At 32.4% G+C, this 13,548-nt stretch overlaps 1 protein-coding gene across 1 annotated transcript; it reads right to left on the reverse strand.

Moving 5' to 3' along the window:
• Positions 1–435: 435 nt before the first annotated feature.
• LOC143548606 (shaggy-related protein kinase eta-like) lies at positions 436–4,709 on the reverse strand. Its single transcript, XM_077039719.1, has 12 exons — positions 4,675–4,709; positions 4,309–4,404; positions 3,962–4,021; positions 3,600–3,875; positions 3,446–3,520; positions 3,314–3,370; positions 2,469–2,609; positions 2,333–2,383; positions 1,550–1,645; positions 1,386–1,469; positions 1,209–1,310; positions 436–777 (listed from the first exon to the last, which is right to left on the reverse strand). The coding sequence occupies exons 2-12, from the start codon at positions 4,399–4,401 to the stop codon at positions 679–681; spliced, it is 1,134 nt and encodes a 377-aa protein (XP_076895834.1). The 5' UTR covers positions 4,402–4,404; positions 4,675–4,709; the 3' UTR covers positions 436–678.
• Between the last annotated feature and the right edge of the window lie 8,839 nt (positions 4,710–13,548).

Genomic DNA, 13,548 nt, shown 5'->3' on the forward strand with positions numbered 1-13,548 from the left:
CTATAATGATCATAAAATCACAATCTTATTATTATACGTGTAATTGTCCTATATATGACTGCATAAGGCTATAAGAGTGCATATAGAAAACAATTACTTTCGTGATTTCTTATTAAAGAATCATGTTAGTGTTGAAATTCAAAATATTATGTCACAGTTGACTTTTAAAGTCAAAACAAACTTTTTTATACATTAACATTATGTTTTTAAGTTCAATCTATTTGCTTCTTTAAGAATAAATCTAACATGGTACAGTCATATTATGCACTAGGTTGATAATGGACTAAAACAGGTAATTTGGACACATTTACTTATCAAAGTTATAAACTTGGATCATCTACAACGGCAAAAATAACAATTATGGCTAATAATAAACACGTTAAGCGAGTCAAAAGTAACACACGATACAAAAAATCTACCCAAAAACACCATATATAGTTGCATTTAAATTTTAATTCTTGGATTTAACAGCAATAACAACCAAAACTCCGAACCTAGTGGTTCTACCTTCTCTCCCCTCCATATAATTAAATGATAATAATAATAATAATTCTAGCTAACGCGATAAACATAAACTTACACCTTGCATAAACAAAGAGAGAATATATACATAACAACTTCTCGTTTTCATCGACCAAACAAATAGAACCCAGCACATACGACAGACAACCTTACTCCTTACGACTCCATAGCAGGCTGCACAAACTCAAGAACCATTTGCTTCTTCACATGTTCAGGAAGTAACCTGTGAACAAACTCCGCGGATGCTCCTGATAGCTGAACCATCGGGAAAAAAAATTAAAATCTTGAGTAAATTACACTTTCATCCTTTTAAGTATATGGCGAATTTCAGGTTTCGTCGTCCTTAAACTAAAGATACAGCAAAAATTGTCCTTTATGTTCAAATTTGTTAACGTGTTTCATCCTTTCCGCCAACGGGCGTTAAATTTGCCTGTTAAGAACCTTAAGACTAAAATGACCAATTTTGCCCTCATGTGCAATGCACACGAATTGATGACTGAACTTAGGAACAAATTTAACATCCGTTAGTGAAAAGAATGGAACTTGTAAACAAATTTCAACATAAAGAACCGATCATGTTATATTCTTAGTTTAAGAACAAAATATGAAATTTGCTATATACCTAAAAGACGAAAGGTATCGCTCAAAAATCTTTTACTAAAAAACCTAACGTAAACATAGATTACCTCTTGTTTAAAGTCAAAGAGCGGAGGCAACGGTCGACCATTCGGTAAGTGAACATTAGGTTGGCGTAACTCATCAAAGAACGGATGTGTCAATGCTTCAAGCTAATTATGACTAAATTAATTAATATGATATACAAGCAAAAGAATATTTTAAGTAGTTGGTTAAAACCAACTAACCGCACTGCAGCGAAGATTTGGAGAGTATTGTAGGAGGCGAGAAGCAAGATCAATGGCTTCAGGAGGCATCCGTTTTTGAAAAACCTTCAACGAACAAACAGTTGGTTGCAATTTACATTATGACATTATCCAATAAATATTAACACTTGTTATTGAAATAGTACCTTATGCCACGGGAAACCCTTTATTTGAGGAAACCTGAAATCATTGTAGTTTGGATTCATACAGCGAATTTCTTCTCGAGTTGGCGTGCCCAAAACCTGACAAAAACCGATCATATTTAACGAAACGACTCATTTTTGGGTCGGCTGGTTAATTTTTTAAAATTTAAGAAAGAATATGTTTTATGTCATATCAACTGATTGGCTATTTTGTGCAAAAATTTAGAAGTTAAAAGACAAATGAAATCCGGTTTTATAGTTTAAATGTAATATTTTATATACATTTGTATTTTTTTGTTATTCTTTAATTTTCGAGTATTAATATGCAAACGAGTAAAATAAAATTTTCCGGTAAATGGATCGCATTCGTGTCAACCTTAGAACACATTTAGCTAAACAGATCGTGTTCAGGTCAGCACGTTTAACCCACCTATTTTTATACATTTAAGGAAAAAATATGTTTTATGTCGTATTAACTAATCGAGTATTTTATGGCAAAATACCCATGTTGAAATCTGGTTTTATAGTTCAAAATAATGTGATTATTTAATATACATATGTATTTTTATTATTGTAATGTAAAAGAATAAAATAAAATTTTAAGGTCAAATGAGCAGTGTTCGTGTCAACCTATGAGCACTTGTATTATGCGTCTGACACGATTTTTGAGTTCAGGTCGAATTACCAGTTATTAGGCTTGACCCGCCAACCCACAAACATGACCCTTTTAACACCATTGTAAGAAAATATAAATTACAACTCAAGTTTTAAAAGATAAAGCCTTACCTTAATGATCTCCACAAGTTGGTCCACTGCATTTTCTCCAGGAAATAGTGGCTATAACGTATACAAGCCCGTTAAAACTAGTTAAACAAGTTTTAACTTTTACAATATTAACAATTTATGACAATGCTTAAATTACCTGTCCGAGAAGAAGTTCAGCCAGAATGCAACCAGCAGACCAGATATCAATTGAAGTTGTGTATTCGGTTGCACCAAAAATGAGTTCTGGTGCACGATAGAAACGTGAACATATGTATGATATGTTCTGTTCTCCCGCCACCTAACCAAAGTCAAACATCTAGTCAAATATGATGCGTGAAACGCAAGACATAATCAAGTATTTATTGAAATTTTCCTAATGCAGAATCTGGAATTAAATGACAGATAATGCCTATAAAGTCCACCAACCATGCAATTGTGTTCATCTACACCAGATACGGCTAAAAACTGTAAAACGACAATATCCCCGTGATTTAAATTTGTTTGGTAGTCAACGTTAAAAACGAAAAAAAAAAATTTATAGTTACTGGAAAACTTTTATATTTAGGTCGTGTGGGAAATCAACAGGGGTGGCACGTGTGCTTTACTTAAAAAAATCCATGTATCAATTAAAACAATTAAAGTTTACAGCGGTTTTTTTAATTAATAAGAAAACAAAGTAAAGGGCATAATGGTCATTTGTAATTTATGGGTGTAACTGAACAAACAAACAAACGTACCCAGTATAATCTCACATTCTCTCTCATAGCATGGCTATTTGTAAGGTACGGTACAAAGTATATTAATCCAAGGTCCCTACAAGTATACATAAGTACTAATAGTGGAAATTTAAACTACCGCTAACATACAGGGTCTATGAATAAACTATACCAACTACGAATTATCATTTCTTTTATTCCAAATAATCAATATTCATGTTTTATTAGGCAAATGAAAATTTATACACAAACGCACACATATATAGGATGTGAAGAAGTAACGTACTAGCATTTTCGCGCTTCCGAAATCACAAATCTTGACTTGGTGAGTCAGAGGGTTGACCTACATGAGAACATAAACGTAAGCGCTAAATGAATCATTAATACAACACTGCAGATAATAATAATAAACACGCACCAAAACGTTCTGAGGCTTCAAGTCCCGGTGGCATGCTCCGGCAACAGTATGCATGTACGCAAGCCCCCTAAAGATCTACAACTTTCACTAGTTAGTCCCCGCAAAACCAAAAAAGAAACAAAACAAGCCCTTATAAAGAAGGAAAAAAACTCACTTGATAGGTGTACAATTTCACATAAATGAGGGGCATACTAGAGTGTAGCATATTCTTATAATTTTCCAAAACTCCATACACAGTCTCCGGGACATAATCCATTACTAAGTTTAGAAACACATCGTCCTTGCTTGTAGTTGAAAAGAAACAATGTTTTAAGGAAACAATGTTTGGATGGTCCATTAAGCGCATTAATTGCAATTTACGGCTCTTGTATCTTTTGTCTTGCAAAACCTTTTTAATAGCAACAGTTTCTCCAGTTTCTAAGCATTTTGCCTAAAAATAGTAAAAGAAAAGAATAAATAAATAATAAAGCATCGACATATAAACTAAAAAAGGTTTCAAGGAGAGAAACACTATACTTGAAAAACAGTTCCAAATGATCCGGTTCCTACAACACGCTCCGCCATGTAACTAAGAGTCTGCACGAAGTTAGATTAATCACTTTTCTAAATATGCTTATGATATTTACGCACACCGCGTGAATGCTTCCAAAAATACTACCAAAAGAACTATTTCTATTTGCGGCTATACGCACGCTTTGGATCGATACGCTCCAAAGTCCAAACACACCTCCACGTGAACAATTACAATACCAATAACATAAAGAAATCCGAATAAATTTTATAAAATCATAATTTACCAATCAAACAAGATTCACCCTAACGAACCTAAATCATATACTAACATTTAGATCAACGATATATACCTGCTTCGGTTCGCCATTCTTGCCTCCAACCGTGGTTGTGATGATATGACCGGCTTCTGAAGCTTCATTCCCATCAAGAACGTGCACCGACATTTCCTGAAACATGTATCAAAACACTTTTACTTTCCAACATTACCGCGTTAGTTCTACACTCGTTAAAGCAACATTTTTCCAAATGTTAACATAACCAAATAACCATCTTTCACATTCCATCCAACCATAAAAACAATTTAACAATTCTTAACAAATCAAACCCTAATAGCAAACCCTAGAGCACCCAAATGGCCAAATTAGCAGCATTCATACAAATCAAACTCTAACCCAATTCAAGAAACTCAAAAGACCAAAACAATTAAACAGCTTTACCTCAACTGTTGACACCAGAGCAATGATTCTTGATTTGACAGAAAACCCAGAATTTATAGAGGCGAATTGGATGTGGGTGTATGCATTTTGAGGTGTGGCAAGAATATTGTGTGACAAAATAAAGATTCCACCTTTTTGAATGAAATTTAGGAAGAAACAATTACATGTGAATACAGCCTACACTGTGTGTGTTTTGGTGTGTTGTTTTTGAGGTCATGAGAGAGGCTGTGAGTTTATTATGGCTTTAATTCATAAAAAGACTCTTTTTTTTTTCTTTTAATTGTTTGTGAATAATAATCATGCTTTAGAGGTTATGATTAGAGATGTTCAAAACGGTTTGGGACTAGGAACCGGAACCGGTTCCTAACCGGTTCTTATATTCAAAACCCCATTTTAAACCGGTTCCAGGCTCGAACTGGTTAGGGAACCGAACCGGTTCTCCCACCCTCGGACCCCTAACCTATCTAACTGGTTCTTACCGGTTCCTAACCCTGTTCCTGTACGGTTACAGTGTAAAAAAAATTTATTTTTTTTCGTTTTTCGTTTGCGATTTGGATTCTAAACTACGATTCGTATTTGTATAACATGAAAAATAAAAAAAACAATTAACATAAAATTCATTTTATTTACTTTAAGAAGTTCAAAAAAAAAAGGTTACATGTTTTAAAATCTTCAAAAACAAACTAACAAAACATTAAACTTATAAATATAAAGTTGTGACATATTATTTCTAAAAAAGCATTCTTGTTCGTCGTAATTATTGAGCGGCGACTTCTTCCTCGGAATTACTTGTAGAAATGCCTTCTTGTTCGTCGTGCACTCGAACATCAAGTGGTGTTTCATCTTCGAGAGTGGTTACGTGTTGAATACGATCGATTGAGTCCAAGTGATCCTTTAAGCAAATGCACATCTCCACCGACTCCGAATTTAGTCTTGTTCTTCTCACCGATATTACCTTGCCACTAAGTGAAAAAGCGGATTCCGAAGCTACCGTAGAAGCTTGGACGGTTAGTAAATCACGGGCCATGGTGGCAAGAATCGGAAACTCGGTTTCCTTTACCTTCCACCAAGCCAAAACATCAAAAGTGCTATATTCCTCTTCGGATAAACCGGTAGAGTAATCATTTGCACTATACCTTCCTAGTTCGCTTGAAGGGGTGTTACCCCTTTGTTTTTTAGCCGTTACGTTGCGAACGGTGTTCATAAGGCTAATCATGGGATCTCGTACTCTAGTAGCACTTGAACTTGATGAAGACCCCCCCCCCCCCCCGTCATAGGCATGTGTATGTTTGACCCATATTTATTTAAATAAAAGTCATACATAAATTTAAAATTCAAGTTAAAATAATTTTTTGCCTCTGTTGAAAAGTTTGGGTCAACTTCATGCATATCTAAGGCTGAAAAAATTTCGTCTATCACACATTCAACCCCCGTAACATTTAACATTGGGTTTAAAGCGGCGGCGCAAGTAAAAACCGGTGGCAATTCAATAAAGTATTTTTTTAATTTAAACTTCATTGGTAATATGATGTTTGAAAACATTGGACTTTTATTTTCAAATTCTTTAAGATTGTTAACCATTAAAAATAACTCCGAAAGAACCAAGGGACTTGTCGGATAATACGTTCCAAATAGTTTCGTAGTTGATGTTTTAAAAACTTCAAGAAAAGTCGATAAGTCATTGATAATTTCCCATTTCTCATTTGAAAAGGGGATTGCCAAATCATTCTCGGCAAGACTAGAATGAAACATTTGTAAAGTTTCTCTTTGTTCCAAAGCACTTTGAAACATTATGCAAGTGGAATTCCATCGATGAGGTACATCCCAATTAGCTCCCAAAGCTTTCTTCCCGTATCTTTACAAAATTTTCTATATTCCATTTGTCTTTTTTTACTTTTCTTAAAAACTTCATGTATCATTAGTCTAAAATCGTTTATAACCGATGTAACCTCATCCGAAGCAAGTCCGTCTTGCATGATTAAATTAATGATATGTGCAACACACCTTGAGTGAAAAAATACACCATTGCAAATCAGCGTATATTTTAATTTTAATTTATCAACCGCCGATGTATTATTCGACGCGTTATCAAATGTCATTGAAAATATTTTATTTTCTAGTTTATAAGTTTTTATAACATAATCTAAAATTTCAAACAAATTATCTCCCGTATGTGGATACTCAAAGAGTTCGAAAGCAATGGTGCGTTTCATCATTTCCCACGATGACGGGTCCACCCAATGAGCGGTGACACAAAGATAAGATTCGGGTAGACCATGTGGAGCCGACCAAACATCACTAGTTAAGTTTATTCCCGTATTTATATTTTCAAAATATGCAATTAGTACCTCTTTGGCCTTCTTCCACAATTTTAAACAATAACGTTTAAGAGTATGACGACTTACGTGAGTGTATTGTGGTTGAAGCGTATCTCGAATCATGGCGGTTAAGCGAGGGTTGTCGAAGTGGCTAAACGGCAAAGCTTCTTGAATCACAAACTTCGCCATACGATCTTGAACTCGATCAATTTGGTATGTAAATATTCCGACTTCACTATCCATTTGCGTTTGTTGCGAATCGACGTTCTTTTTCAACGCCTTGCAATACGGTTTTTCGATGTGTTTCTTCAAATTTGAATTCGAAAGTGGGTTTAAATAAACCCCACAAAACTTGCACCGAGCCTTCAATGAATGGTCACTCAATTCAACCAAATCCCAATTGCACCAAATCTCTTGATTACGATTATGAGGTACAATACGAACGAAACTTGGTTCGGCGTTGGAACCTTGACCAACCGATGATTGTGAGGCAGCCATAACAACAAATATGAATATAGAAGAAGAGAAAACAAGAGATTAGAGAACTCAAAACGTTGTAATAGCGTTTTTTTTGTATTTTTTTGCGTTCGGGTTTGCGTTTTAAGTGTTGTGATGAACCCATGACACCAAATACCTATTTATACTAGTAGTGGGGTGCTTGTGGGAGCCAAAAAACGACTATTTTTGACCCCAACGGTCAAAAAACGGCCAAAAAAACGATTTCCAACGGCTATACTGATCCAACGGCTAGAACCGGTTAGGAACCGGTTCCGGATGGTTCGGTTCCAGAACCGGTTCCGGTTCGGTTCCGGTTCCTACCCGCCCCCACCCAGAAATGCAAGAACTGATCACGGATCATCGGGTTGAATCAGATAGGGTCCGGTTCCTACAAAAAACGGGTAGGAACCGGTTCGGGTCCGGTTCGGTTCCACCGGTTCGGTTCCAGGAACCGGTTTATTTGATCATCTCTAGTTATGATTATAGGTTTGTATGTTTCATGTGAATAATATGGGCATGGAATGTGTGTTTTACAATTTTTTATTTTATTTTGTTTAAACCCAATTTATAATCAAATTTTTAAAAAGCATTGTTTTTATTGATAGTACTTTCATTACGACTGTAAAGAAGGTGAAACTCTGTGGTTATATTTTTTTATGGCATTTGTTGATGGTGGGAGTTTAAAAAACTGGTTGATTGTTAAATTGATTGTGATGTTGTTTTAATGGTCAGGCTGATGGACTGATAATAAGGTTTGGATTAAGTTGTATTTAATTTTGAGGATATTTGGATATTAAATAAGATTTGATTTTACTAAATGAAGGTTTGGAATATTTTTATTGTTATAATGATTATGTATAGAAGAATTAAAGTAATATATTATTTGCTTAAAAGGAAAAATAATTAAGATGTGAATTTCTTTAAGGAAAAAGAAGTAATATATTATCCATCTAAAAGTTATTGTCATATTAAAATTCATCTAGAGACAACACATGTTTTTTGGGGTAAGGCCAGGCCGTAAGGGTAATTTTCCTAATTACACATAAAGTTAAATAATTACGTAATTTATATGAGAATTACATTAATACATAGTTACGCACATACATATGTACACACCTCATAAAACTAATTACATAACACATTTTATAATTACGCCACTTATTTTCATAATCACGCACGTTATACACATAATGCTTATTGGTTTAAAACAAATCCATTTGTTATAAAATGTTGTAGCAATAAGGTACTCAATTTAAAGAAAATTTAATGCTTGTTTTTATTGTGTATTTTTTTTTTAAAATATTCTTGTATAAAGAATTTATAGACGTTTAATAAAAATAAGAGAACTTGAGAAAAGTCAATAATAAAAGACTATACTTCGGTTATTTCTTGCATTGAAAGATAATGTGATATCCATGTATATCATTAATTGATTTCTTGATATAAGGGTATGTAATTATTGGGTCAAGTTATTTTATAAAAGAGGATAAAAATGAGAAATTTGAGAATGATTTATAGTCACATAAAATTCTTTTAAAAAAACATAACTTAAAATTTAATAAAAAAGCGAACAAAATAAAAACATAAAAATGTTTTCACCATCTTCCTTGTTTTTTAAAGACACAATGTTGAGTGAAAAAGATCATTGTGTCTTTTTGTTTAACATTGTGTTTTGTGTTTATTTTTGTTCTTGATTGTGTCTTTTTTTCTTGACATTATGTTTATTTTCTTGATATTGCGTTATGTTATTCAACATTGTGTTATATTTTACGATCTAGTGTGTTTTTTTTAGTTATAACTGCATATTTTGTTCATTTTCGTCATTATGTCTTAAAATGAAAATGACGGATGAAACATTTGAGTTTTTAGAATTTTTATCGTTTTATATTTATATTTTGAGTTATGATTTTTTTTTTATTTTGAATATTTAACTAAGGATTTTTTATATGATCACAAATACTCCTCACACTATTTTCATTCTCTTTTCCTTTTCCTTTGTATTTTAAACGTTCCCGTAAATGTTTTCACGTTTATATACATGTAGAAAGCACTTTTGAATATGTGGGTCCAAGTTCAAATCTTGGAAAATAATTTTTTAATTTAAAGGAGGATAAATATGGAAGTAAGATAAAACAAAAATAATAAAAGATATAATAACAAAAATAAAAGATATGTTTGGCAAAAAGCTTCTAAATGTTTCCAGTTACAAACTTTTAAGAAAAAACTCATATTTAATAAAAAAAACTTTGTTTGGTTAATGTAGCTTCAGCTTTTAGGTTGGTGGAAAAAATTTCATATTTAAGCGTTTGAGATAAAACTAGCTACAAGATTTTATATTTGAATTTACAAGTTTGGTACTTGAACTTCTATCAACTTTTGTTAATTTATATAATAGTTACACATTTAACAGTTATGCAAAACTAACTACCCCCACGACTTTTTTAGGAGCTGTAACTTTTTCGCATGTTAATAATTTTTTTAAACAAATTACATCATAAAAAAAGAGCATTTTATTCTCTTTAATTTAAGTATGATATTGTTATACTTCTTTAACTTTAAAAAATTAACATACTACGTGATTATCGGTTAAGATCGGTAACAAGTCGAGTCAGGTGAGCTCGAGTCATGTGTAAGACCAAATTAAGGTCTGAACGAGTCGATACAAAAAGGGTTAAATTAGTTCGGTTCGTGTCGGTACGCTTTTGAGTCGAAAGGGGTCAGGACAGACCATGTTTTAGATTAGAACAGTGCCGGTTCAAAAAGGGATTCAGATCAAAATAGATTAATTTAAAAAATTATCTATTTGAAATTACTGTTTACTTTAGCTTTGTTTCTTGATTTGCGACATCAGTTATACGCTTACTGCATTTCCATGAATTCGTGTTATGTATGCACTATCATCAGGTTAATCATGTACCGACACTGATTATGCGGTTGATGTTAGGTTGTGTGCACATTCCATCGCACCACGCGGGCAACCAACTAGTTTTATTAAAAGCTTCTGCTTCTCTGCCAAATAGGCCTGTAAACGAACCGAACGTTCGGTGAACTGTTCGTGAACCGTTCGGCAGGAAGTTCGTTTATTTTCGTTTATTTAATAAACGAACGACCATGAACACAAAATTTGTGTTCGTTTAACTAAATGAGCGAACATGAACAAATGTTTCGTTCGTTCATTTATGTTCATGAACGTTCGTTTATGTATTAATAGAAAATAATTAAATTTTATCTGGATATGTCATATGCTTAAAGGTTTTATATTTGTTAATTTTTGTTCATTTATGTGTTTTCAGATTTAAGTTTGTTTATGTTTGTTTGTGTTCATTCACATTGGTTCGTATATGTTTATATATCTTCGTTTATCTTTGTTTAGTTATGTTTGTTTAGATTTTAAACAAACGAACATAAACGAACACAAATGTCCATTTTTAAATAAACGCACATGAACATAAATATTTGTTCGATTAATTATAAAGTTAAATGAACGAACACGAATATGCCATTGTTCGTGTTCATTCGATTCATTTATGGGCTTTCAATATTCATATTGATGAATACATCGGTCTTATTCTCTAGCATCTACCGTTTTATTTTTGTTCGTTTGTGTTTGTGAACCACCGTTCGTGAACACATTAATTTTCTTAATGAACGAACATGAACATAAAATCTCGTTCGGTAAGTGTCCGTGAACCGTTCGTGAACACAATATTTTCTTAACGAACAAACATGAACAAGGCCTTGTTCGTGTTCGATCGGTTCGTTTACGGCCCTACTGCCAAACACCTAAAAATATTTAAAAAGCTACAGCTTCCAACTTTCAGTTAACAGCTACAAGCTAGTTTTGCCACACATATACCCAATGTCATGCTCTTGTTAATATACTCAAATCTGGTAAGCTATAATCCGTCGAATTAAACTGGTTGTGTGTTGTTTAAGGATGAGCTCGGTATTATACCGATACCGATCTCGCATTTCTCAAAAACTTGGTGTCGTTATCAGTACAAAAATGCCCTATAACGTACCGGTATCGTAGGAAAAATTCAGTAAATATCGATACCCTATTGACCCTGAAGCCTTGAACAATTGGTACCGAGCACGGTACTCGTTTTAATATCGGTACCCAATACGATTTACTCATCACAAACGTTGTTCATAGTATGGTCGGCCGGCTCAATCCTATTACGAAGAGTGGATAGAGCCGAAGGTCAAAGATGGACCCTACTGCCATCAAACATGGTACCTTTTCAAGGAGTCTTCGTTTCATACATTTGACTAGTATATAATATTACTAGTTTTTAACCCCCGTATTACGGGGGTTGTTTTATATTGTTTGTTATAATATTTATTTATTTTTTTGAATTTATATTTTTTTATTGTATGAAAGTTAATAATATACTTATACTTTGATAATAAATTGTTTCACAAATAAATGAGATTTTATAACCCGGTTTAAAAGCTATATGGTTTTGATAAGACCTAAGACCCGTTTATATTTTTTACTATAAAATTGGTTTTTTAATTATATATAATATTTATGAAAGTTAATAATATACGTAAGTTTAATGAGACCCAAGACCTGTTTATTTTTTACTATCAAATTGGTTTTTTAATTAAATAATATATATATCTTTTTTAAAATATATAAAATATTAATTTTTATTATATCCTATTTTATAGGATTTTTACATCAATAATTTGGTGAGAATAATTTTTAATTTAATGAGATGTTATAACCCGTTTAAGGAATATCTGGGTTTGGTAAGACCAATACCCATAAATTTGGGTCAAATGCATGAGAAACCCCCATTTAAAAATCAAACAAATCTGGTGACTCCAAAAAAAGGGGGGAGCGACCAAATCGCGACACGTAGGATTTTTATATCTTCGTTTATATATATTATGATAGATTAATTTATTATATTTATGTTCTACAACATGTCTTAATTTTATTTTATTTATTTTTTTATGATAAAACTTATATGTTCCTATGATATAGATATCGAGCTGGAGTATGATTTTATTTCAGGTATTCAACCTTTTTGATATTAGATTTTTATATATTCTAATTACTAGATTTAGACCCTGTGTATTACACGGGACGGTGTCAATCTTTAAATTACAATTTGATAATATGATGCAAATAAAAAACACAATTAAACGTAAACAATAAGTACATAACTATGCGTAAAAATGTACTTACATATATACTTCTATCTATACTACATCTACAAAGAAGTTTGACTTTACAATTTATAAATTAAAAAAATCTCTTTGTACACAACATTTGAAGTTTTATAAATTTAAAAAAATCTCTTTGTACACAACATTTGAAGTTTTATCGAAAGTTTTCCCATCTTTATCTAATTTCATGAACTAGTGTTTATGTGAGAGGTGTTAAAAGTTACTTTTTGATATATATATATATAATAATATCAATTTTAAGCCGCATTTGCTCATTACTCAATATAATGCAACATACAGTTGTTCACTGGAAAAAACTGGATATCAAATGACCAAACCAACCATAGAAAGAGATTGTCACGTGCTCATATTCATCATCATGCAAATCATACGACAATTGGAAATTTTCTCATTTGAAATTTGAGAGGAATTTTTTATCAGAAAGAGTCAAAGTAACTATATGTATCAGAAAGAGTCAACCTGTCTCATTTGGAATTTGAAAGTATTTTTTTATCGGAAAAAGTCAAAGTAACTATATGTATAAGAATAACTGTCTCATTTTATATATAACTTTTTAATTTAATGATGTATGTCAAATACAATATCTACTTTACCTAAAATAGAGGAAATAGAATCAAGACCATTAAGTCTTGGCTTACAAAATAAACCATTATTGTAATCCAACGATATTTCCCCTAAGTAAAGTATAGAATATATATAAAAAACAAAACTTTCCTACATTCTTTCAAGCCATCAGATTGTTTTATTTGTGAATGAAGGTTTCTCATGCATTTACCCGAATTCACGGGCATGAGTCTCACCAAATTTAGATTATTATTTTCAAGTAAAAATGTATTCAGCCATCCTTTCACACGAG

This window comes from Bidens hawaiensis, unplaced genomic scaffold, assembly GCF_021521415.1.
Source record: "Bidens hawaiensis isolate Kalapana, Puna unplaced genomic scaffold, B.hawaiensis_p1.1 tig00015203_1, whole genome shotgun sequence".
Taxonomy (NCBI): domain Eukaryota; kingdom Viridiplantae; phylum Streptophyta; class Magnoliopsida; order Asterales; family Asteraceae; genus Bidens; species Bidens hawaiensis.

Excerpts from the sequence above, each read along its gene's own strand:
- LOC143548606 (XM_077039719.1), bottom strand. The coding sequence starts at position 4,401 with ATGTCGGTGCACGTTCTTGATGGGAATGAAGCTTCAGAAGCCGGTCAT. Across the intron at positions 4,022-4,308 it reads AGAATGGCGAACCGAAGCAG|ACTCTTAGTTACATGGCGGA; the intron begins GTATATATCGTT and ends AACTTCGTGCAG. Across the intron at positions 2,610-3,313 it reads TCGGAAGCGCGAAAATGCTA|GTGGCGGGAGAACAGAACAT; the intron begins GTACGTTACTTC and ends GACTTTGGTTAG.